The following is a 26,113-nucleotide window of genomic DNA, read 5'->3' as shown; positions in this document are numbered from 1 at the left end:
TCATTCCATTTTAAATCTTTGGAAATATAAATTCCCAAATCTTTAAAAACTTTAATTTCTGGTAACTTGATGTTATTGATTAAGAGGTCAGTTGGAGAAGATTTTTTTTTGTTAATGGTTACAATTTTACATTTGCTAGGATTTAAGTTTAGTTTTCTTGTTTTTAACCATATGTAAATATTATCTAAAGATAGTTGTAATGAAATATTTGACTGACTAAAGATTTTGGCATCACCTGCAAATAAGCTTAATTCACTTTTAATATCAATGTTTGAACAAATATCATTAATATAAATTATAAAGAGAAGCAGACCAACTACACCACCTTGTGGTACTCCACTGTAGATTGTTAAAAAGTCAGAAAACGTGTTATTGATGAGTACTCTTTGTGATCTATTATTTAAAAAGTTATCAAACCAATCAATCAAGCTTTCATGTAGCCCATACTAATTTAAAATTTTTAATAATCTTTTGTGTGATTCTGAATCAAAGGCTTTTTGAATATCCGTATAAACTACTTTAGTAAATTCATTTTTGAGATAAGGATAATTATTTGATAAAGAGGGACCAAACTTTATGGAGCTATTTTTTGCAGGTATATAGTAGTTTTATTTCGAGAATTTTTTTTAAATAGTTTAAAAAAATGCAATAACAAAGCTAAAGAAAATAGACCATTAACATTAAGAAAAATAAAGTTTTCAGTTAAAATATTATTTCTCATCATTTTGTAAAAAAAAAAGTAAAATTATTATAAACAGAGCAAATTAAAGTAGTAAATATTTAAATATGTCTGACCTCGGAGATTCAGTAGATATTCAAGACTTAAATGATGAGTTTAACCATGATGATAGTAAGTTATTAGAGCAAGAAACTGAAGAATCCCTTCTTAGGGAAGAAGACATGGAACCAAATAATGAAACTAAAGTAATTAATTATTGTTTTAGTTTTTTTAGCACAATATTTTTTTCTTACTTTATAATATGTAAGCTTAAAGTGCATATAGGGGTAGAATTTTTTTCTATTACAAAGTATAACATAGGCATTTATATTAAAGCTTTAAATAAAAACTAGAAGCTAGTTTTTATATAATTTCAAAGTCTTATTATCTTTTGAGATATTGTAATCTTTGTAAAACGTTTCCAATACAAATGTATAGACCCAAAATTTTTAGGATCAGTTTTCTTAGAAATAAAAAAATCATTAAAAATCAATATTCTCCTTCATTTTTTGAGCAAGCAACCTCAAACTTTCAGAAAACGATCCTTTATAGTTTAATGGACATTTATTGTTACAATTAAAAAAAAATTTGAATAATTTTAGATGAATAAGAAAAATTGTTTTCAGTAAAAATTTAATTTCAAAATTAAAAGATTTCCTGAAATAAACCTATTTTAAACTAAGTAATGGACATTCTTTTAAAGTTTAAAGAAGATTGGTTTAAAAATGAGAAGATAAATTTTTAATGAAACAGTATTTTTGGTGTGCGCCTTCCACTAAGAACCTTTTGAGCACACCAACTTTGATAACTTAAATTTTGAAAGTTACTTTGAATTTAAATGTCTCATAGCTCAGATAAAACTCTACAAAATAAGTTCAACTTGTAAAAATCAAGGTAGACCCCCTTATGCCCTTAATATTAAGTTGTTGAGAGTTTTTTGTTTTGTATTTTAAAATACAGTTGTATAAATTATATGTCATATACTGCAATAACAATAGGTTATAAAAGCTATTGTCTTATTATTCAAGAAAAATTTAATGAATTCTTGTAAGTTTGTTTAATTTTTACCTTAAATTTAAAAATCTGATAATTATTTATGAAAGCCATAATTTTTTTTAAATTTTAATTAAATATGTAACTGCTTAATATATATTTAAAAACTTGAAGATAGTAGTAACATTTTAAATTATAATAATTTCATTCATGTTTTTAACAAATCTAAATTTTGTTAAATTTCTTTTATTCTACGGAGTATTTATGAATAATTTTTATACTTTTAGCAAGCTTTATGAAGTTCCTTCAAAAAACAGAATTCAAATAAGATACAAATTTATGTACTTAAAGTTTGTTTTTTTTGTACTGCATCATTTATAAATCTTTTAAACATTGAATCTAAGGAAACTTTTGTTTTGAAAATTAAGATAAAAAATTTCAAATCTTGATGATTTAGCGCTTGATCTCAGATATATCTAACAAGTATTTTTATTTTTAAACAAATAACTCTGTTTGTGCTTTTTATTACTTTGTTCTTTTAATTAAAAAGTTGCTTACCACAAAATATCTAACATTTTGTTTTGTTAAAAGTTAATCTTTATGTTTTACATGCAATCTAGTATTTATAATTTCTAGTTATAAGGGTTGCCAAAAAAACCTGGAATCCTGGAGAAACTAGAAATTTGACAATTTAGGCTAAAAAACCTGGAATTTGAGAATTTTTAAAAAACCCTGGAGTTTTAGACAAAAATCAATAAAAACCTTGAGTTCTCTACAAAAATCACTAAATAACCTGAAAATACCTGTAATTTTATACTGCTTTTACATGTTAAGTACTATAATTTTGATTTGACACAAGTATCTATTGTTTATGTAAGAAGTTTTTGTCATCAACCAAAATTTTATTTATTAAAAACCACATTTTAAGTAGCTTTATAGTATCTTTTCAATATTGTTATACTATTTGACACAATTTTTTTTACTGAACTTATATTTAAACTAAATATAGATCCTAAAACGTCTAATTTTGAAAATCAGGAAGAAATTTTTTAAACCTGGAGAAAATTTTCCTAAAACATTTGGCAACCCTGAATAATGCATTCTTAGCAAACGTAAAATAATTTTAAGAGTATTATTTTATATGACTTAAATAAATTTTTTTTTCATTCGTGTGAATGTTAATATGGTTAATATTTATATTAATTTTACAATATACCAAAAATCTTAAGTAAACTTTCCCACAGTTTTTTACTTTATATGTTTTTTAAATAAACAATCAATTGTAGTCTATTAAAATTTATCTTTTATTTAAAACTGTAGTAGTTTGCTAAAGTGGTTCATATAATATTTAAAAACAAATTCTAATGTTGCTTAACTTTTTTTTTTTTTTTAAGTTTTCATATTCAAAATATATTACTTTTTAAGAGTTTAATACAGTTGAAATATAACTTAGTATAAAATGTATCAATACTTAGTCTAACAAAAAATATAAATATTCTCATCAAAAAAGCCTTTACAATTTCAAGTTTACCTATCACCTTGTTATTGTTTTAATAATCAAATAACACCAGGAGCTAGAAGAAATAAAAACTCGTATCAAGCTAATGGAGCAGGAATCAAAACTGTTGCAGGATCTTACTAAGGAAGCTGAAAAGAAGATTGCTGAACAGCACAGCAGCCCTACTCCGACTTCGCCGGTTGCCACTAATCCAACCGCTATTGTTTATCCCACCCAAGAAGAAAGAAAAGAAGCCGACTCAAGATCTGTATATGTTGGAAATGTTAGTTTATTTTCACAATATTTATACTGATATAAATAAACATTTAAGTTTACAGTATATAATCTTAAACACGTTTGTTATTGAAAACTGAACCATAAAATTTAACTTTCAATGTGACAACGTTTTTAAAATGACATTAAATTAATTTTGTAATATTGTTGCTCTTTCATATTTCAATTGTTCACTGAACATGAAAAAATAGTATCAAAATATAGTTTATCCCATAAACATTGTTAAAAAGTAAATATTGTTAGAAAAAAAAAATATATATATATAATATTTTTTAAATCTTGGGTATAGTAATAAATTCAGTTAACAATTATTATTAAAGTTTCTAAGATAAAAATTGTATGACTATTTTTTACTACAGCTAACAATAAGTTTCTATCAAACATTGAAAACAAATGTGTATTTTATTGTGCTCAAGTGCTATTATACTAATGTGACAAGAAACATGTTTACTCTCACACCCAGAAACTATTTTGAATCTTATTTTATTTAGAAAATTTTTAAACTTAATGAAAAAAATTCTATTTGCTTTGCAAGTCATATGTTATGGCATGTACCTATAAAGCACTTAAATTTTATTTGAAAAACCCTAAGGTGAAATTTTGTATAATCAATACTTAGTTACTCTCAGGCTTTTTTTAACTTTAAAAATTACCATAAAACAATTAACAAAAAGGATATTATTTTTAGTGGTCTTAAAAAACTTAGACTAGCTTGAAAAAGCTCAAATTATTTTGCATATAATTTAATGAATTTGAAATCATGTGTTTTCAAAAACCTTTTTTTAAAGTAAACTTAGTTATAGATCATTCAAACCTTATACTAAGAACTTTTATGTATATATAAATTTTAGTTTAATGTGTTAAAATTGTTTTCTACAGGGTTGCCTACAGTTCAGGAAATCAGGAAAAGTCAGGAAAAACTAAAAAAAAGACAGAAGTTAGGAAAAAAAGGGGTTTTCTAAAAAAAGTCAGGAAATTTGACAAAATTTAAAAAAAGTTAGATTTTAATAGTTAAAATTTACAAAATTCTTTTTTTTCAAAGCCTTTAAATGGTAAAAAAATTATCAAAAATCCCTTAAAGTCAGATTGATATTGCAAAATTTTCCTAGATATTTACAAAATTATTTAATTTCCAATGCCTTCATCTGGTATGATCAATAAAATATCCTTTATAAAACTGCAAAATTTTTCTGTCAACATATTGAACAACTACCCTACTTGAACAAGCAGTTTTGTAAGCTTTTTAGTATCGATGATCTGTAGCAAGGACACTTCCATAGTGAAACTCCAACTGTGATATATACACAAAAGTTTATCTGGCATAGTTTTAGAATCAAAGTGTTTTTTGTTAAATTAAATAATTGAGGCAGCAAAATTTGAGGTAAAAATATATGAGTGCAAAAAGAAAAGAAATGAAGCCCACAAATTGTGGCTAGATTTAGAGAAAAGATTCTCTTTGACAAATATAGGGGCAGCAGATGAGAACAATTTAAATAAAATAAAATGAGGCAAATGGTTTTAATTGGCAAGAAAATGAAGCGGGATGCAGACCAGATGAAGGAAACCATGTCTTCATTAGATGAAGAGGTTGAAGTGCTAATATAGAAACGGAGAAAATAAATTTTACATATAATAAATAAAACAGTGTTTGATAAGTTCTTTATTCTTTTAAGTTTTTAATTGTAAAAGTTTGTTATTGTTTTAAGGTTTTAGTTGTGAAAGTTCCTTATATATTGTTTCGTTTATTTAGATACATTTATGTTAGGAAATGCTAAAAAAATGTGTCTTTTTTTAAACAAGCTGTGTTTATAAAGTAATAATACAAGTATTTTGCTGATAGAACTGTTTATTGCAAATACGTCAATCATACACATATGGTTCAAGTGATGTAATGGAAGTTTGATGATTGAATTCAGCAAAAAAAACTGTTGTTTTAAACTATTAAAATTAGATTGAAAGCTTTACATAGTTAAAAGTGTTAAATTATGTATTTTAGAATAAGTTTAAATTAAGAGTTTGATTTAGAAAAGTCAGGTAAATTTTAGTAAAAAGTCAGAAACTTTTTCTCAGCTTGATCTGTGGCAACCCTGTTTCTACGATATGTTTTATGCTATTAAAAATTTTGTTTGTTAAATTAACCTGATGTTTTTAATTCGATTAGTTTAAATTATATTAAGTAATCTTTTAATTCTTACTTTAATATTTTTTAACTGATAGGTAGATTACCATGCCACAGCCGAGGAGTTAGAGGCCCACTTCCATGGGGTGGGGTCAGTGAACAGGGTGACAATATTGTGTAACAGAGACGGAAGCCCCAAGGGCTTTGCCTACATTGAATTCGCCGATGCAGAGTCCGTTGAAACAGCTCTTGCTTTAGACGGGTCCTTATATCGAGGAAGAGCCTTACAGGTTTGTTTTAGTTAGACATTAAAAAATTGTTAGTATGGTGTTTTTTTTCCTAGGATTTAAAGCTATTTTTTTCAAGCCATATTTTTCATCAAAACTTATCTTCAAAGTCAGTGTTGCTTTTGATAAGCTGTTCACACAGTTTGTTTAATGCTTATTATCAATTAAAATAGAGAAATCAAATGAATCGACTATCAAAGTATTTTTGGCCACTACCTTTTTTTATAATAAGTTTTTATGTGGTATTAAAAGTGAACATAGAGGTATATAAATCATAAATTCACCTAAAATCATATCTATATATTTGTTTAATAAGTATGTTTTTTTTTTTTAAGGTGAGTCAAAAGCGCACGAACGAGCATAACTTTTACGGCCCGCCCAGAGGAAGAGGCAGGGGCTTCTTCAGGGGTGGATACAGGGGCAGGAGGTACAATCCGTACGGCCGTGGAAGGGGCCGGGGAAAGTTTGAATATTTTCTACAGTTACTTAATTTTAGATAGCATAAAAAAGTAGTAATTATTGTAAAAATTATATATAATAGTGGTATATTGTTACTAGCGGCTTTTTGTCCTTATCAGTTAAAAAATAATAAATATAAAATGTACTTAACATCGAACACTTAAAAATAAATAGTTGTTACCTACACAGTTTAGTTGTCTATTTGAAACTAGCTAGTGTGATGTGTTGAGTAATGTTTTCTTTCTTTTTTGTTTATGCAGCATGGATAATGATCCGGGTTATGATTATGGTGGTTATTACTACTAGCTTTTATTAACAGAAGGGGATTCCGTGGTGCATCGTATCATTATGGATATTAACTTAATGGAATCTAAGAAGAATTTTCAGTTTATGGTGTAATAATTTAATGACAAAGTTTGGAGATAAAGACTGTTATTTTTCGTTTTTGCTAGTTGAATTATATTAAGTTTAGCAAATATTTATTATTAAAATTTTTATTGTTTTGCTGAACTATTACTTGAATATTTAGTTTTCTAATATTAAAAAAAAGATATAAACATCTTGATTAGTAATTTATGAGTTTTGAGATTATCTTCATTTAGGAAATTTTAATAAAACTGAGGTTTTATTTATTTTTTGTTTTACAGTTTAAGAATCATCGTATATTTTGTGTTTCTTTTTAGTATTTTGTCGATGTTTTTCTATTAAATTAGTACTGTAGATAATACCTTGGTAGTATATGAAAGAGAAAATAAAACTAAAATATAAAAAAGGACTTGTGAAAAATATTAATAAAATACATGTAATGAAATAAAAGTTTCACAAGATAGCTATTTTTATCGGATTTGTATTATAAAATTAAATTATTGATTAATTTATGAATAGTATAGTATAAACTTTTCAGTCAACAACTAAATTGATCAAAAAACATGATATGATATAAAGAGGTTTAAATTAAGATCTGTAAACAAAACATCATATAATTTAAAGTTTTGTAAATTATAATTTTTTTAGCTTTAAACTATTAATAATAAATAAATGGTCGCAATAAAATATATGAATACTTTATTGATTTTAAAGCAGTGACTATGTGTTTAATGAGGGTAGAGTACCATAGTAAAAGTATTGGTTAAAAGACTTGGTAGTTATTTGAAATGTTTATGCGAAACAATAGAAATATTGTTTCGCATAAACATTTTTAATAACTACCAAGTCTTTTAACCAATACTTTTACTATGGTACTCTATTACTATAGTAATCAAAACGTTACAGAAATACAAACATAACTTTAATTGTGTTTAACATTTAAATTTTTGTGCATTCGTGATGAATACTTTTTATTTGTCTAATTTTTAAATAACAACGCTAATAAGTGATGTATACAACAATCTAAAATAATATTTTATAAACTTCTTTATCCAATAAAGTCCCAATAAAAAAATAGTTCTTGACACACAATTAAATCTTATTCAGCTGGATAAAAATTAAACTGCATAACATGGTTTATTATTTAGCTAAGAAGTTATCTTATTTTTAAGGAATAACTCCTAGATGTTTAATATAAAAAGTTCTAAAACACATTTGCACAAAAATAATGTTTATTATTATTGCAGTTAGTGATCAAAGACTTGTTTTCATCTATCATTACTTAGAAAAGACTTGGATATCAAGAACTTCAATTTAAAGTTAAAACTGTCAAAAACCAAACTTACTATTTTCATAAAAAATGTTTTTCTCAAATTTTGGATTTCTTATACTTTTTATTGAGCGGACTAAATGGGTTATAGAAGTACAATAGAACAACAAAAATATCTGTTCTACTTAAAATTTGTTGTTAACGGTGTCAATTTTATTTTAGAGATTACATTAAAATTAAAAATACAATAGCTATTTCGGTTGGGTGTCACTTTTTGCACGGAGGGTTCCTTTTGCACGGCAACATTTTTCACGATGACAATTTTTTACGGCAGCTATGTTGCACAACGTCACATTTTTACGATGACTTTTTCGCACGGAGCATCAATATTGTATACAGGCCGATTAAAAGTCTTTTAGCTAGTACAAAGTCTGTAACATAAGAAGAAACTGAAAACTAAAATTTTATAACATACTTTTATTAAAGGCAAAAAATTAAGTATTAAAAATTTAAACAGTAAAATTTAATCTTAGAAACAAACTAACGAAAAGATAACATAAAATTATTTATAAAAATTTCATACCAGGGACAAAAAAATTATTAAGAAACTAAGATAAAAAAATACTTTAAGTGTAAGTAAACTGTTCTAGTTTTTATTCTCACGCTAAATTAAAAAGAAAAAAAATAAACATCAAGTAAAATCTGGAATACCTTTAAACTTCATAAATTAACTATTTTTTTTTTAATTTAACACTTGTCTAAAATTCGCTTACCGAACGAGAGGGTTAGGTAGGGGTAATAGTGAAAAATAAATAAAAGATTCAAAAATTGTATAAAATAAATTAGCTAATAAAGAAAATGTACGAAAAATCGGGTAGATTTTGAACGCGGGTGGATTTTGATAGTATACCGTTATTATATTGTTCTACGTAAAACTTCAAATAAAAACTTTACATTAAATTTTCATTAAAAAACTACCACAATTTATTCATTGAAAACAACTTTCGTCTAAAAGCGAATATTATTTAAGCTGACAAAAATTTTTAACCTATTGAAATTTTTACTTGAGAAAATAAAAACTAGAAGCGTGAAAAAGTGAAGCTCCGTTAAAAATTGACTTATTGTTTAAAATTTTCTCAGTTCATAAGTATATTCGTGAAAATATAACGCCGTGCGAAAATGACGCTTTGCAAAAATGTCGCCATGCAAATGTAACGTCGTAAAAGTTTTGACGTGTAAAAATGTCGCCGTGCAAAAGTGACGACCGTGCAAAAATAACGCCGTGCAAAAATGATCCTGCGTGCAAAAGAGTTAACGTGCAAAAGTGTTCCCTCGTGTAAAAGTGACCCTCCGTGCAAAAGAGTCGCCGTGCAAAAGTGTCTCTCATGCAAAAGCGACCCTCCGTGCAAAAGAGTCGCCGTTCACAAATGTCCCTTAGTGCTAAAGTGACGACCGTGCAAAAGTGACGCCATGCAAAAGTGTCCCCTCGTGCAAAAGTGACCCTGCGTGCAAAAGTGACACTCGTGCAAAAAGTGACCCTTCTTGCAAAAGTGACGCTCGTGCAAAAGTGTCCCCTCGTGCAAAAGTGACCCGTTCCCAGCTATTTCTGCTAAAATTTTTGATTAAGATATTATTAAATTGTTTGGTTTTATTTAATGTAATAAAACTCCTGAAAATAAAGATTAAAGAAAATATTTTGGAAAAATTTGATATTCATCACTCTAGTTTTTATTCTCACGCTAAATTAAAAAGAAAAAAAATAAACATCAAGTAAAATCTGGAATACCTTTAAACTTCATAAATTAACTATTTTTTTTTTAATTTAACGAAAATAAAGATTAAAGAAAATATTTTGGAAAAATTTGATATTCATCTAAACCAGCTTAGTTTTGTTATTTTTAAGTCAACTCTCTATGTTTAAATTATTTAGTGATTTTTATCTAACTTTTGCAGAGATGATACTATAAAAGCGTAAGAAAGTGTTTATAATGTAGTTATAATATTTTTAGTTTAATGATAACAAATAAAGAATCTTAAACAAAATATAAATTAATAAATATATTTATCTTACCTTTGTATATTATCACCCTTTCTTTATAAATATAGCTACTTTTTGTAAATTATATCTATGTAAGTTTCTGTATTTGCAGAACTATAAATTTACCAGGGTTGCCAAAAAACCTAGCATTTGACAATTTAGGCTGAAAAAAGCTTGAATTTAAGAAATTAAAAAAAAAAAAACTAGAATTTCGACCAAAAAACACTAAAAAACCTGGAATTTTAAACGATTTTCACATGATAAGTAGTTAAATTTCGACTTGACACAAAAAATCTATCATATAGATAGAAAATATTTGTGATTATCAAAAAACACATTTGAAGATGTTTTAAGATTTCTTTTCATGTCGTTGTACTACTGGACACAGTTTTTTACCTTAAACTTAGTTTTAAACTAAAAATAGACCCTAAAATGAAAACCTATTTTGAAACCTAGAAGGAACTTTGAAAACCTAGAGAAAATTTGCCAAATACATTTAGCAACCCTGATTTACTAACAAAGACTTGACTAACTAGTAATAAAAACAAAAATAAATTATGTAAGTAATTGAAAAACGAGGCTATTAAAATCTAATTTAAAAAAGTACTTATCTTAAATAGCTAAATCTTTATATATATATTATACTTTCGTTACTTTAATGTAGTTATAATATATTATTACCTGTAGGAAGATTGATTTTTTTTATATTAAGTTTGTTCAGACTTAATAAAAAAAATCAAACTTCCTACAGGTAATAATATCTAATAACGAAAAATACTTATACAAAATATGTAGGGGTTTTAAAAAACTTATAAAAAAGTAAAAAGTTTAGTTTAGTCAGACTTAGCTTTCAATACACTTAATTAACAAATAAAGCAAAACTTATATAAAAGTCCATGTATTCAATCTAAAAACTAAAGGTTGTAAAATTGTATTAAATTATTTAAAAAAATTTCAAGATATTAATATTAAACAACTATTTCTTCTTCAAATAAAAAAAAAAGTTAAATAAAAACTAGGTTTAATATACAAAACTAGCAAATCTTTGAAATAGTACAATATTTGCAAACTTAAAAACTTAAAAATGTAAAATAACTTACAGATATAAGTATCTAATCATTAATAAAAGGCCTACAGGAGACAAAAGTAATTTTAATTTAATAACTTTTTCTAGGAATAAATACTTATCATGCCATCAGAGAGAGTGAAAACTTGAATACTATGAAAACATTAATAAGTAGACATAACACAGTTTAAAAACAATTAAGCAGTAGCTTGTTTTCAAAGTCATAAAACTATTTTTTTTTTAATTATGAAGCAATTTACTATTAAAAAAAAAAAAAACAGTTTAACAAATTTTCTGTTTACTTTATACAAAAAAAACTTTTTCATTTATAATAAATTCATTAAACTTGTGATTTAAAATAAAGGTTGATATAAGTTGAAGTATTAAATTTATCGACCATAAATTTGATTATAAGACTTAAAATTTATAAGATTTATCTATCATTTTATTTATTTACCAACCTTTTTTTACCTTTTAAAATATGCTTTTATTATGTTGTGTAAGTATGTTTTTCACTAAAATTGAATGTATTTTTTTGAAAGATTAAATTTAAGATAAATAATAAAACATTTTTGTTTGAAAACTCTGTATTTCCCGCACATAAAGAAAAGTTTATTTATTTATTTATTTAATGTGAGCTCTCCAACTTTAACCAGCTATATGTCAAAGTTTAATTCCAAAGAGCGGTTAAAACAACTTATAATTTATTAAAAGTCTTCAAAGTAAGCTAAGCTTTAAAAACTTATTTTACTAATACTTAAATATCTGTTTAATATTTAAGTCAAACCATACATTATTCACGAACAGCATTTAAACTATTAAAAAAAAGTATTTTGATCAGAATTTAAAAAAATACTTGAAATAAAACTAAGGCAATAACAAGTTCCTTGTGTAAGGTGTTTAACAGCGAAAAACGAATATTTTATCCTATTTTTTTCCTTGATTGTTTAATAATAATTGTTTATAACTTTTTTTCAGCAAAATATTTAAGATTTCTAAAATTTAGAGAAATTTATTTTTAAATTTTTGAGTTTATTTTAGTTAAAAGTATATTTTCATAACTTTTTCTATACTTATTTTCTTAATATTTTAAATCATTTCAAAAAAATTTTTTCTAAATCAAGCTAGAACCACTTCCTAAAGTTTTTGGGTTACTTGCTTAAATAATAAAAGAAGAGATATATTTAATAAATTTTTAAATTTATAGTTTTGTTTCACCTCTAGTAAAAGATTCTTACTTTGACTGGCCTTATTTAAATGGTTTATTTGAATTTTAAAAGACAATAAATTAATTTGTAGGCTAGCTAAAGATTTATTATATAACTTACAGAAAAAAAAATTTACCACCTAACCCCCTTATGACCTTAATTAATAAAAGATTGTGGATCTAGCCTTATCCTTGTTTTTTACAAAAAAATATCCTACTAAGTGGCTGCAAAACTTATTTATAATGAGTGTTTTAAGTTTTTGAAGTGTTTTTTGTACACAATTTATATTATTAGCATAGGACAAGCACATTTAAAACATGCATGTAACTTGTTAGTTACATATTACTTATTTAAATAGTAAAAACTACCAAAAACCAAAATTAATTAATCTTTAAGAATATCCAAGTGTTATTTGTAAACAAGATAGGTAGCTTTTATTTTCTCTAAATACTTTAAGTTATTCTGAAATAAAAAAATAGTGATGTGAAAAAGATGGTTAATTTTTTATGAACAATTACTAAAACAATCATCAATAAAACACAGACAAAAGTATAAACTTTTGTAATTATAACAATTATACTTTTTAAGAACTTGTTATAACTTTTAGCTTTGGTAGTTTCATTTTTGTGGTGTATGTGTTGACCACTGGGTATCTTATCTAGCAACATTCAACTCTAAGTGTAAAATTTAAATTCAGTATATTTAGTTTGTTTACAGTCAGTACAGTTTTCGATGCATATAGTTAAAGACTAATTTTTTAATTCACATAGTGCAGCACTTCATTGCAGCTCTAAAATTGAGCTTTTCAACAATTTTTTGTATAGAAAATTGGTATATGTTTAAAATGCAGCTGACACAGATTGACCATTCAGCTCTAATTTTACTAGTATTTGAAATTCGAATATAGAAATTAGAAAAACAATCAAATTTATCATTAAATTCAATGAAAAAAGGCGAAAAATATTAAACTATTAAAAACATTTGCTTTCCTTCTTTTTTTTGGACTATGTGGAACATCAGCTCCAGTGTGGCACCCCACGCGACGCCCCGTAATAAATAACAGAATCAAATAACTAAACTTAGTAAAAGAGATTTTTCAACCTTATGTAAATAAATAAAAAATTGCATCAAAAAAGAAAAATCTTATACATTTAATTTATTTTAAGTACATTTTGACTTAGATAGTAGCTTATAAAATTTATAATATAAACTGTAAACTTATTTTATCAACTATTTTCTGTAGAAAGACTTATTAAACAGTCTGATGATGCTAAGTATTTGTTGTAATTTTTAAGTTTAAATTACAACTTAAACAAAATCTAGGTTCTATCTGAACAATTAATAATAATAATCATTAATTAGTGTAAAAGAAGATTATATGCATATATTTTTTAATCTAACTTTTTCTTCCCTCACATGATATTTTTATTAATAAAATTTATATAGTAAAACATATACTTTGTTTTAGATAGAAATGTATTTTTTGTAGATAATTTAGCGAGACTAGCCTTGTAAAATTAAGTTAAAATTTAGTTTAAAAAGTGTAACGTTTAAAGCATATATATTTAAATAAGCCTTATTTATAACTGCCTTCACAAAAAAAAAATTAAGAGAACTTGCCAGAATGAATTAGAAGCATTTTGCTTTGCAGGTAAGGTTTCTAGAATACTTGAAATAATCTAATGAGCTTTTAAACTTTTTTTTGATAAAGTTTAAAGATATTTTTCGTTATATGCTCATTTTTATTTCTGTGACTAAATTTTGCTGTCAGCTGTAGATTCTAGGCAATTATGATTGACTAAAACCTTACTTCTCTTAATTCTAAGTTTTATTTTTTTGATTTAGGTAAGCAAGTTGAATAAGGTTTAGAGTTTAATTTTGTTGGTAAAAATGGTTAGGTATGTGAATATAAATATTATTGATTTAATGTTATGTTATTACTGTACTGTAAAAATAATGAAAAATTAAAAAAAAACCTTGGTACATCAGTTGAGTCGACCCTAAATTTCCTGGTCATATAGTTTTTATTTCAAAAGCTGAGCTTTTGTAAATAAAGCTTTTTAAGAACTGAAATTAGTAAAATTAAAACTTTTCTGTATGACTAAACCATTAATATTAGATGTAAAAACAAGCCGTATGATACGGGCCGTCCGTAATCCGTATCATATAAAACTTCTAAACTATTGTAATAATGCTGCCGAATTAGGTATCAATATAAGCTCATTTTACCTGTTCATCTAGTTATTTTCATAAATTCTGTCTTAAATTTTTGACACTTAGGTTTACGAAAAGTCATAAGTATTTTACGATAATTATCAAAATTTAAAACTTAAATTGTTTATTTAAATCGTAATTTGTGAAGCAGGGTTTTTAAGATGTTTTTGCCACTAAACGACTGAACTAAACATTAGATATTTCATATATAAATAATTATTCTTAACAAATATAAACCAAAACGGCAAGCCTATGTCAAGTTAATCTATGTATTTATTAAGGCTAATTTTGTTTCGCTTTTTCATTATCCAAAAAAAAAAAATATTAAACTTACTACCTAAATTTCAAAATATTTTTTTTTTTTTCTACAGTATATGTTTTTTTTTTAAGGATTTCATTTTGCCACTTGTATGTTTTAATTAAACTCTTGGGCACATATCATTGTTAATTTTTGTTTTCCGTGTTTTAATTATCATATGACCAATATTTTTGTTAGAGGTATATATTTGTTATATATTTTTAAAAGTTACCATACCACCGTTGTACACCCCTTAAATATGCTATTTAAGTTTTTCTGAAAAATAAGAATTCAAAGTTTAAGCTAAGTGGGAATTAACCATTTTAAAAACTATTTAGATGTGTACATTCTACAATTCTTCATTAAATTATAGCTCAGACTAATATATAAAATTGCATTTGATCTGGTTGCTTTCCAAGATGATGGTAACTTTTTATTATTTTTCTTAATTTTCAACAATATTTATTTCTAAATGTAGTAAACAAGATTAAAATTGTTAAATTAATATATACATAAGTGTTTAGAATTACATATAAGTTTATTTTAAATAATAAGTTTTAATTTTATTAGAATCAAAGTTAACTTGTTTCAAGTTTATCACATAACAAAGTAACTGTTTATATGTTTTTAAAATATAAACTTTGACTATATAAGATTTTTATAACAGTGTTACCACTAAACTTATCTTAGGCTAATTTACAAATTTTCAAAAACTTAATTTGATTCAATCACCTCTAGTTTGTTTGATTATTTAAAAAAAAAACTGAAACTAGTTAATTATTTTTTTTTTGAAAATGTGGTCTAGTTTTTTGTTGTGCTTTGTTTAGAGTTTTAAGTTATTCAGTTTTTAAACTTTCACTTTTTTAGTAAGTTTGTGCCATTTAAGTTGTGTTCATTTTGTAGGTTTTTTTAGTTTTTAGTTTTTTAGTTTTAGTAAGTTTTTAGCCTTGCAACCAGGTCCCTTTTATAAAAAAATGATCTTTTATATGTGTGCTATTACTTTAATTTACAGTTAGATAGTTTAATTAATAGTTAAATTAATAATTTTGATAAAACATAATTTTTATATTTAATTAAATGTAGCAATATTTAGGTCCAAGGAAAAAATAAGTTGTAATTGCTAGAAAAATCATTAAATGTTTATTAACAAACTTAAGCTTAATTTTAGTGTCTCAGGCAAGTTTTTTTTTTACTTCTAAAAATGTCAGCTCTGTAATTAGATAAACTGAATGATTTTATTAATTAATACAATATTGTTTGTAAAAGTTTTTATTTTTTTTTATAGAGATGTTCTAAGTTAATCAGACCAGGTTTTTCATTTTTTCATTTTACCTAGAAAAACCTAGAATTTAAATTTTTGTCAAAAAAAAAAGAAATTGTTAGTTTTTTTAATATTTAAAATATCTGAATTTTGCACAATAAAAAAAAAAGTACAAATCAAAATTTAAATTGAATACAAAATAACTATTATTTACATAAGAAATATTCAAATAATAATCAATTAATGTTTTTTTTTATGAAATGCATTTAAAATACAGTAATAAAATTATTTTAGTAATTTTTTTATACTAAAAAGTTTTTTTTACCAAGTTTTTTTTTATAATAAAAAATAATTTTTTTATTAATGAAAACTTAAAAAATAATTCTAAAATACCAGTGGCTGTACCGACATATGTGTTCATTGATAATTACCAGAGTTTGACAGAGTTGCCAAAAAACCTTGACACCTGGAAAAAAAAAAGGAACTTGGGAAATTTTGAAAAAAAAACTGGAAAAACCTAGAATTATTATTGATTTTAACATGTTAAGTTTTATTAATTTTAACATGTTAAGTAGTAAAGTTTTGATTTGACTCAAAAAAATTATCATACAGATAAAATTATTTTGTCATCATCAAAAATTTTTTAATTAAAAAACACATTGAAAGTAGCTTTCGAGTATCTTTTCAATGTTGTTATACTCTTTATCATAGTTTCTTACCTTAAAGTTAATTTCAAACTTTGAACTAAAATAGACCAAAAATGAGTACTTTTTAAAACCTGGAGAAAATTTTCCAAAAACAATTGGCAACCCTGATTTGAGTATTGCTAAATCTGTTGATTGTAAATACTACAGTTTCTTAAACTTAAAGCATCAAGTTAAAATAAAAAATGATTTAATAGAACTTAATTTACACTCAAAAAGATTTAGGAGAAAATAAAAGAACAATTAAAATGCATATGCATACATTTTTGCTGAAATTAGATTTTTTTTTCTTTTGGTGATGTATGCGCTGCTCACACATTTGCTATTTTCAATAACCTTAAATATCTTACTTTGTCTAATTTGATAGCAAAATATATAGTTTTTCCGAATTTTCTCAGAGCTGCATAAGCCAGTCTACACAGTGTGCATAAAGATAAATTTTATCTTTGTTTAGTCTTTTAAAACATAAAGATAATATTTCTTTTAAATAATATTTTATACAGTTTACAACTTTTGTGTACAGATTTTAATTTCCAGTCATTTATTGTGCATACTTTTAAAAAGGTGTAAGATCAATAGCATAGTTAAACAATTTTAAAAAAATCTCTTCCAGGTTTTAAAAGTACAAGTTGTCATGTTTATTTTATAAATAAAATGTAAATGGTAGTTAAAAAATCCCAAGCATAGTATGAAAGTATTTAAAAGGTACTGCATTGCTATTTGAAATGTTTGTAGAAAAATAAAAATTCAAAAGAATACTGTATATATTAGATTGTTTTTATCTAATAAAATGTTCTTATTTTACTTGCTGAATTAGTAAACATTTAAAGTTCCAGGTCTAATGGCCAACTTGCATAAACTAATGGACACTATCAAGTTTTCAAAAGGCTAGGTTGAATTTGGTTGTAATCAAAAGATTTTAATATTTTGATTATAAGCAAAGAATTTTTTTTAATCTTAAATCGTATTCTTAATCTAGTTTGTAGTTCCCTTTGTGCTATAGAGTTACTAAACAACATGACTTTGTGTATTTTAAATATTTTATATTTTTTAAAAACTAATCCAATTAAAGAATGCAAAGGAAAGAAAAGTTATGTAAAACTACTTAATTTAATAGTTTTTTTTTCTATTTTGTAAGACATGCTTTAAAACTTATGAATGTAAAAGGGTTTGTATGTTACATTATAAAGATTAATATTTAAAACTTTGATTTTACTATTGCAGATGCTTCAATGTTTTTATAAATTTTCAAATATATTCAACAAACTACAGAATTTTTGCTCTTTGATATATATTTTTTGTCCCTAGTAAAGATTAATGTTCCAAAATGGTTTCATAAAAATAAACCAATTTCTCTTTACAAATATTTTGATTTCTTATCTTGAATATATTTTTCAATTAAAATGAAGTTTTGCCAAATCAAATTTCTAACTACTTTATATTCAACTTTCTATTTTACTTAAAAGTCATAAAATTGACTAATTAGGTTATTATGTGTGATTTGACAATATACTTTATGTATGGTTGACACGCCACACTGTTATCACTCAGGCTAGTTTAAAACTTTTAATTTTCTTGAAAAATTTAGGCTGACTCAGGAGTGTTTAATTTTTTTTTGTAAAATATTGGCTAGTTTAGAGTTTTTGTTATATAACAGACTAGTTCTTCTGACTCTAAAATCTTTTTTTTTTATAGATTTTTTTTATAATTTTGTTTTTTTTATTATCATGGTTTTAATGTACTTTAGCAAAAGTAAAGATTTTTTGGTTTTGATTTTATATATTTTTGAAAAGTTATGGCTTACTTAGATGTTTTGATGTAGCTAAGGCTGACTACTATGTTTCAAAGAATGGCAACTGGTGTTCTACTAGATCCTAAAACTGCTAAGATACGTATTCACCATATTTTGTTTTCAAAGCAAGAGTTGAGTCTGAATACAGCAGATTTTTTTTAAAGTAATATCTGGTTCCTGTTAGATCTCAAATTTAAAAAAAAAATCCGGATCTAGTATATTGATAAATATAGTTTTCGGCTACATCTTATTTTAAAACTTAGACTCAGTTAAAACTTGAAAATAACTTTTTTCTAATCTAGATTTTGTTGGAACCAAACTGGAATTTCTTTACACTAAATTTCTAAATTAAAATCTGGTAAGACCTATCATCAAGCAATGGAAAGATTTTAGGGAATCTAGTATTTAGATATGCTAAACAACTAGTGACAACCCTATTATTATCAGTCTGTTTATGTAATACAATAATTCGTAATAATTTTATGGATTTTTTTTATTAATTTATTAATGTTTTTATCATTAAAGTTATAAATTATTTGTGTAACACACACAGTTGGCCTGTAACTGGAAGTTAAAAAAAAAGTAATTTTGGAAATTTACTTTGGCTAGAAAGCTAATATTTTAACACATTTAGAGCTTCAAGTATATGTCTACAGCAGAGTTTATGCAGGTAGGGGCAAGGCCATTTGAAGGGATTAAAATAGATCAAGTTTATATAAATCAAGTTGTCTGCAAAAAAAATTAGCAGCAAAATAAAATTTAATGCTTAACCTTTAATTATTTTAATGTTTTTTTTAAGTCAAAAAAAGGTACTTTAAAGTGCTGTTAAATGATTTCAATTTATAGTTCCATTTAAAATTTGTTCATCTTTTTTGTTAAAAAAATATATGAATTTTTTGCATTTTTTTGACACTTGAGTAAAGTTTTAAAGACTAAGGTACTTTCCGCCCGAGTTATTTATATATGTATCTTTTTAAACTTAGTAGAATCAAACTAATTAATAAAACACGTTTTCAAATAAAAAGAAAGTTAAAGTATTTTTGATACTTTATGCAATCTTAGTTAGTCTATTCTTAGAAAACACCTAATGAAGTTATCTTTTAAAATTTTCATTGAATAGTTTCAGTAGAAAGTATTCTTTTTTATAATCACAACTTTATAACTACTTAACATTTACATGCTGTTACAAAAATGAATAACCAAAATATGAGTTTGTTTAAATTAATTTTAATTAAAAAAAATATTTCTTTTAAAAGAAAATTATTTACTTAGTATGAAAAATTTTATAGCTGTAATCTTGAACAACTGGATAGTTTATTATTTGAAAAAGTTTACAAGTATTAATTTTCTAAAAAATTTTTTACCTGTTTTCAGTTAAAAGAAATTTAAGCAGTTAAAATATCAACTATATATACTCTTCTATCAATTAAAAATTAAAAATTTCATTTTTAAAAGTAATCTATCCCTTATTTTTTAGGGTAAGACTTTTTTTCAAATCTGACTAGTTTTTATTTCCATTTCAAGTCTCAAGCTACTTTTAACTTATTTTTTTATTATAAAACTTGTCTTTTAATAAGTATACTAAAAAAAATTAAATGCTGTAAAGGATAGTATGTTGTTTTAAACATGTTTATTGAACTTATATGCTTGTGATTAACTATTAAGTTAAATTCTTTAGCAATTATAGCAAGTTATAGCATTTAATAAATTTTGTTTTGTTTATCATTATCTTTTCAATATTCTTTGAACATATAGAATTTTGCACAGTTCATATAATTAAAAAACTACCAATCCATACTATGGAAAATTTGCAGTATGAAATTCAGCAGTTAGTTAAGTCCTATGATATTTATTTAATTTTTAAAATAAAAAAGTCATATTATAAACATAACTGATTATAGATCTACAAATTGAAGAATAATAAAGTTTGATTATATTTGCTAATATTTGTTTTAAATTTTTTTAAGTTTTATGTAAACTGATTTGTATAATTTAGGTAAAAATTTTAAATATTTGAGCTGATTAATACTTTTGATTCAATAAGTCCTTAGTAAACTATACAATTTGAAAATATTAATAATTAGAAAAAACATTTATTGAATGGTTAGCTGTTTGCATTAGAAATAATTTGCAGTTTTTATAAAAGTTCTGAAACATTTTGTTAATATGATTTTTACTAATTAAAACTCAACTTTATTTGTAGATAAATACTGTAAGCTGTTGCTTAAGCTTTAGATAGTTTTACAATAACAATTAAAAACTCTATATTCTTTTAATTGGTCTGTAACTCACTAATTAAAGCTTTAATAAATTGCTAACTTTAAGAATACTTCTTGACAACTTTACAATAGTTAAGCGAATTGTAATCTATTATTTCATACTTAATTTTTTTTGTCATATTGTTGAAGTTAGCATAAATATCAAAATGTATGATAACTAACATGTAAGTTAATAATTTGATTTAAACTGTTACAAAACAACTCTTTTAGCTTGCTTCGTGACATGGAAGCAAATGTTGGAAAGTTGGAATGTTCTAATACTGATCAAACACAAGGTTTTTAATCTATTATTATCTAAGACACTGTTGTGATTTCATTAAAATTAGTTTAAACACAAAAAAAGTTGTTTCATGTTTTTTTTTAACTAACTACCATTTATTTAATACAGCAATTGAGAATGACATTCACATGAAATCAGATCAAATCAGTCTGAAACTTGATAGGCTTGACATGTTTGTAAATAAAGAGCACTTTTCAAGAAGACAAATCTATAGAATGTAAGCTATTTAATATAAATAATGTTTTATCATAACCTTTGCAAATGTATATTTAGTTTATTATTGATTTTACTAGTGTTTCTTGTTTTATTTGGTTTTTATAATGGCAGTATTGACAAAAAATTGCATATATATTAGTTTAATACATTAAATACATAAAATAATACTGCACTAATACTTTGGTTTAAATCTCTCAAACAAAGATTTTTATTTTTTTCTTAATTAATGTTTCTTAATAAGTTATACTGTTTCATTTTCTGCAAAGATAAAATTTAACTTGATAAATTCTGTTTAATTAGAATATAAAATAAAATTTTCTATGCACTGCTAACTAAGTCTTGGATATATTTTTTTTAATTTGAAAAGTGTTTTAAAATTCAATATATATCTGCTCAATTTTTATCATTGCTTTTACTCTAAATATCTATTAGCTAAACTTAATTTTGAAAAGTGAAGACAGTAAACTTAAAGATGTTTAATATAATATAATTGTTTTTATAGACTAAAACAAAAATAATACTTTATTTAAGTCAAATTAATAGAAAAATCTAAATACATTTTTCATAAAGCTATAAGTTAAAATCAGGCTGTTGTTTAAATTTTATGTTTAATATTACTAGAATTTTTTTCTAAAAAGCAATTTATTTTATGTTTCAGTTACAATTAATTGAATTCTCGTTTGTTGTTTAAAAAGTAAATAAGTTTCACAGTTTTGCGCATAATCCCTGTGCCTGGGTCATGCTAATCTTCTATTTATCACTCCAGTTTTAGTGAATGCACTGCTCAAACAAAGATGAAACTCAAAATCGTTAAGTATTCCTACATTTTAAACAACAAACGAAGTTTGATTAGTTGTTTCCTGCTCACTAATTATAAAATTAAGCTATGTGTTTCCTGGTTAACAATAGGGAATAAGTTGACATTATAACTAGATAAAGTAAACTACATCATTACTTATTGTAGTAAATGTTTATATGAGCTTACTTAAAATAAATAAATTTACTTAATTGAAACAGTATTTTAAATAGATAAAAATTTCGTTTAATTTTTTTTTTATGATCAAAACTATATTTTTACAGGAAGTCTGAACAATTAAGACACGAGTATAAACACGTCCAAGCTCTTCACAGAAACTTTCAAAACAGAAGACACATAAAGGATAAGCAGAAACAAGAAAGAGAACTCTTGTTACACACCAGATTCAGAACAAACGTTTGTAATTAATTCATTTTTTTATTCTAATTTTTCACTTTGTTCCTAACAGGAAGCCTTAAAGTTGAACTTTACTTAAGGTCTCTTACAGTTTTACATCAGTTGTAACTTGTAAATATAATCATTTTTTAATATAATTTAAACTAGGGTGGAAAATGTAGACTGCCCGACCAGAACTGGCAAAACTAAAAAAATCTCTTTGCGATCAAATTTTAGATTAAAAAAACTTGCATAAAACAAATAAAGTAGAGATTTTTCGTTACATAAACTTTTAAATGTGCTCTTAATTCTACTTTCATTGTATACTAGTGCTTATTTAATGATAATTTTTTTACAATTTTCTTTTTATAGAGACTTTTCTATTTTTATGCATTTTTTAAATTACTTTGCTCCTGAACACTTTTATTGAAAAATTCGGCCTGATAAATTTGACTTGCTTACTAAACAAGTTGTCCAACCCTAGTTTAATTAATCAGTTCTGACAAAAATCAAGTATTTTTTTAGGATGAAGAAGCATTAGCAATTAGTATGGATGATGCTGACGTAGCGCACAATGAAGCGTTACGCAACGCTAATCATGGTAAGTTTGATATTTATATTTAACTGTATGAATAATCGTGTATTTGTTATTCTCCAACCCTGTTTTCTTTTCAAAAATAGTTCTAGCTACTTGTTTCATTAAATGTAGATTAAATTATTTTATATCTTAAACTAAAATAAAATATTTAGTTTGTCTTTATTAAATGTTTAATTAGATACAAGCCTAAGTAAAACAATTTTGTTAATTTATTTATTACTGTTTAATATTTTATATTTAACCTTATAGGACTTGACAACATTATCGGACAAGGATACCAAGCTCTTGAAAATCTTCGCAGTCAAAGAGGCGTTTTAAAAGTTAGAATTTTTATAACAAGCATTTGCAAAAATTATATTAAATAATCTAAAAACTTGTTTGTATTTATTTAAACTGATGTTTCAGATTTGTTAAAATTCAATTTTTATAGTTCTATAGTTGTTAATATCAATTACTTTGAAATGTATACATTACTAAAGAATATATTTTAAAAGAGCCTAATAATGACTTACAATATTGTTTTTTTAATCAGGGTACCAAAACAAAAATGCTGAACATAGTAAATCACTTAGGACTTTCAAACACGACTATAAGGCTAACTGCTCAAAGAATAAAGCAAGACAAATACTTGTTGTATGGGCTAATGGTTGCAAGTACAGTTATTATGTGGTTGGTGTGGAAATACTTTGCTTAATTTTTTTTTCGAGAATATACTTTATCATTGAGTTTTAATTGTATATTTGAAACTCATTTTAACTGGTAGTTACATTTATACATAAAAAATATCTCTACTATTTTTTAATTTTTTTAAGAATTTTGTGATAAACATTTAAGACCGTATCTGATGTTATAAAGTTTTGAAACATTAATTTTATACTGTTTTATTTGTAACTATATTTTTAAGTAATTTATTCTTTGTTTTATGTGTTTGCTTTTACATACTAACGTTTATTTTAACTACATACACGATATATTTTTTAAAAGTTTACAATTTTTAATTATGTGCTACTTAACTACTACAGTTTCTTTGTTAAAAGTATTGTTCTTTCTCAAAAACTACAAATCTTTTTAAAACTTTTTTTTTGATTTCTAAAATTTTTTTCAACTTACAGAAGGTTTTAATAAAACACAACTAACTGAAATATAAATATGTTAGCTTTGAAACTTAATTTAAAACAAGTTTTATAATATATTCTAGCTAAATCATATAAATATTGAACTTGATAATATTTAATGTAGTTACATTAACTGTCAGTTGTTAAAGATCGCAAAGGTGTTAATTAATAGATAATACTTAACTGTTTGTATTTATTTACAAACTTTAGATTTAAGGCTTATTATTACTAAGGTTTTTTTTTAATTTTAATATTCCACTTGTAAATTTAAAATGCTTATTTTAAATTTTTAGGTTTATATTGGATAGTGAATTAAAGCTCTTTGTTTTAGAATTTTCTAAATTTAGCGATACGTGATAAACACAAGATAAATTAAATTAAAATGAAAATTTTTTAACGCCGTTAGCTTAATATAGAGCAATCTTAAACATTTTTATTTTAACTTAAACAAATAACTTAAAAATTTCCTTTTAAAATATCTTGATAAAATTCTCGGTGCAATTTCTAGGTTTTGGTTTCTTTTTAGAAAGTTTTATTGAGCGCTTTTAACTTTTATTATTTTTTTGTTTTCAATTATTTTTTTCTGTTAAAAGATTTCTTATAGCCTTTACATGTTTAGCCTTTCAATTGATAGTTCTTTTAGTTTTATAGAAACTTCCCAATTTTTTTTTATTAAACTAAATATTTTTTAAATTAGAAAGTAATTTTTTCAAACTATAAGTTTCAAATTTTATTTATGCCAAAATAAAATTTTAAGTATTTGAACTTCACCTTACATTTTTAATATTTTGAACTGATTATTTTAATAAGAATAAACATTAATCTTGTATAAACTTTGCTGTTTAAAATACAACTTTGTGTTTAGATTTTTACAACAGATTATCTGGAAAATGTTGTTTTAAATAGTACGATGGGTAATTATTATTGTATAATTTTATTTTGTCTATAAAATAAAAAAAAACATAATTAGATAAAAATTAAATAGAAATCAAAATAAATAACAATTTGCGGATCCTTTCGTTTAAGTTATAATTTCTGTAAGTGTTTACCATTTCTAATTGTTTAAGGCAACATAAAATCTTATAAGTAATTGCTTTGTTTTAGTTATTGTGTAAAATAATCGTAGAAGTGAACCATATTATATATTTTTTAAACAAACATTCTAAAGAAGTTAAAATTAACTAACATGTAAAATTATTTACATTAAATAAACAATTAATCTTAAGTTCAAGTGATTATAAACAAGAAATGTATAAAAGGTTATATTGTGTACCCATTTTATTATTAGTAAAAAGTTGTTTTAAAAAATCGATCACATAGGTTTCTCATACATTCTTAATAGATTTTATTAAATTATTAATAAACATCTTTGTCCAATAACTTTATGATTTTGTTGTAGTTTTTAGCAGAGTGTAGTATATATTCGCTATATAGGTGTTATTTCAATATAATTATAAAAGAATCGAAAAAAGTTACTAAAGTCTTTTTAACTTTTCTTTTATAGATTTCAGTTAATAGTAACTCGAAAATGACAGTAGTAAATTTCATTCTTTCACATATTAAAAGTTAGCGGTTTTAAATTTACTTTTTCAAGTTATCAGAAATTTTATATAAATTACTTATTGATAGTGTTTATTTTTTAGTTTAGTTTACCACTCAACATAATAAAGTCGCTAAAAACTAACATAAGTGTAGTATAGATTTCAGTTAAGTATAAAAAATTATTAAATATTTATTTTTAAGTAGTGACGTCAAAAGTAAATAATATGTGTAAAGGTTTAAATTTAGATCAAGTAATTGTTTACTGATTTACAATCAACATGTCAAAATAAACACAGCTTTGAATCA

The 26,113-nt window shown here is 24.1% G+C and overlaps 2 protein-coding genes and 1 non-coding gene across 4 annotated transcripts; 2 read left to right on the top strand and 1 right to left on the bottom strand.

The window, feature by feature from the left end:
• The first annotated feature begins 764 nt into the window (after nt 1-764).
• On the top strand, nt 765-6,909 carry LOC145829445 (polyadenylate-binding protein 2-like). 2 transcript variants are annotated; one of them, XM_082937231.1, is made up of 5 exons: nt 765-924; nt 3,283-3,492; nt 5,721-5,912; nt 6,245-6,372; nt 6,688-6,909. In XM_082937231.1, exons 1-5 carry the CDS (start codon nt 787-789, stop codon nt 6,725-6,727), a joined length of 708 nt encoding a protein of 235 aa, XP_082793357.1. In that variant the 5' UTR covers nt 765-786; the 3' UTR covers nt 6,728-6,909. The 2 variants fall into 2 exon arrangements, with proteins under 2 accessions (XP_082793357.1, XP_082793356.1); XM_082937230.1 differs by lacking the exon at nt 6,688-6,909 and adding an exon at nt 6,629-6,680.
• Nucleotides 6,910-20,356: 13,447 nt separating this feature from the next.
• LOC145829376 (Golgi SNAP receptor complex member 2-like) lies at nt 20,357-24,340 on the top strand. The gene is made up of 7 exons (XM_082937145.1): nt 20,357-20,413; nt 21,075-21,139; nt 21,253-21,361; nt 22,441-22,573; nt 23,078-23,153; nt 23,400-23,470; nt 23,683-24,340. The coding sequence occupies exons 1-7, from the start codon at nt 20,385-20,387 to the stop codon at nt 23,842-23,844; spliced, it is 645 nt and encodes a 214-aa protein (XP_082793271.1). The 5' UTR covers nt 20,357-20,384; the 3' UTR covers nt 23,845-24,340.
• On the bottom strand, nt 22,050-22,155 carry LOC145830305 (U6 spliceosomal RNA). The gene has a single exon (XR_014369643.1). It is a non-coding gene; the product is annotated as a U6 spliceosomal RNA (small nuclear RNA).
• Nucleotides 24,341-26,113: the final 1,773 nt, after the last annotated feature.

The sequence above is a fragment of the Thalia democratica genome, chromosome 2, assembly GCF_965202585.1.
Source record: "Thalia democratica chromosome 2, ktThaDemo2.hap1.1, whole genome shotgun sequence".
NCBI classification, from domain to species: Eukaryota; Metazoa; Chordata; class Thaliacea; order Salpida; family Salpidae; genus Thalia; species Thalia democratica.
The sequence above is the reverse complement of the archived record's forward strand: the minus strand, read 5'-3'. Positions and strand labels throughout refer to the sequence as shown.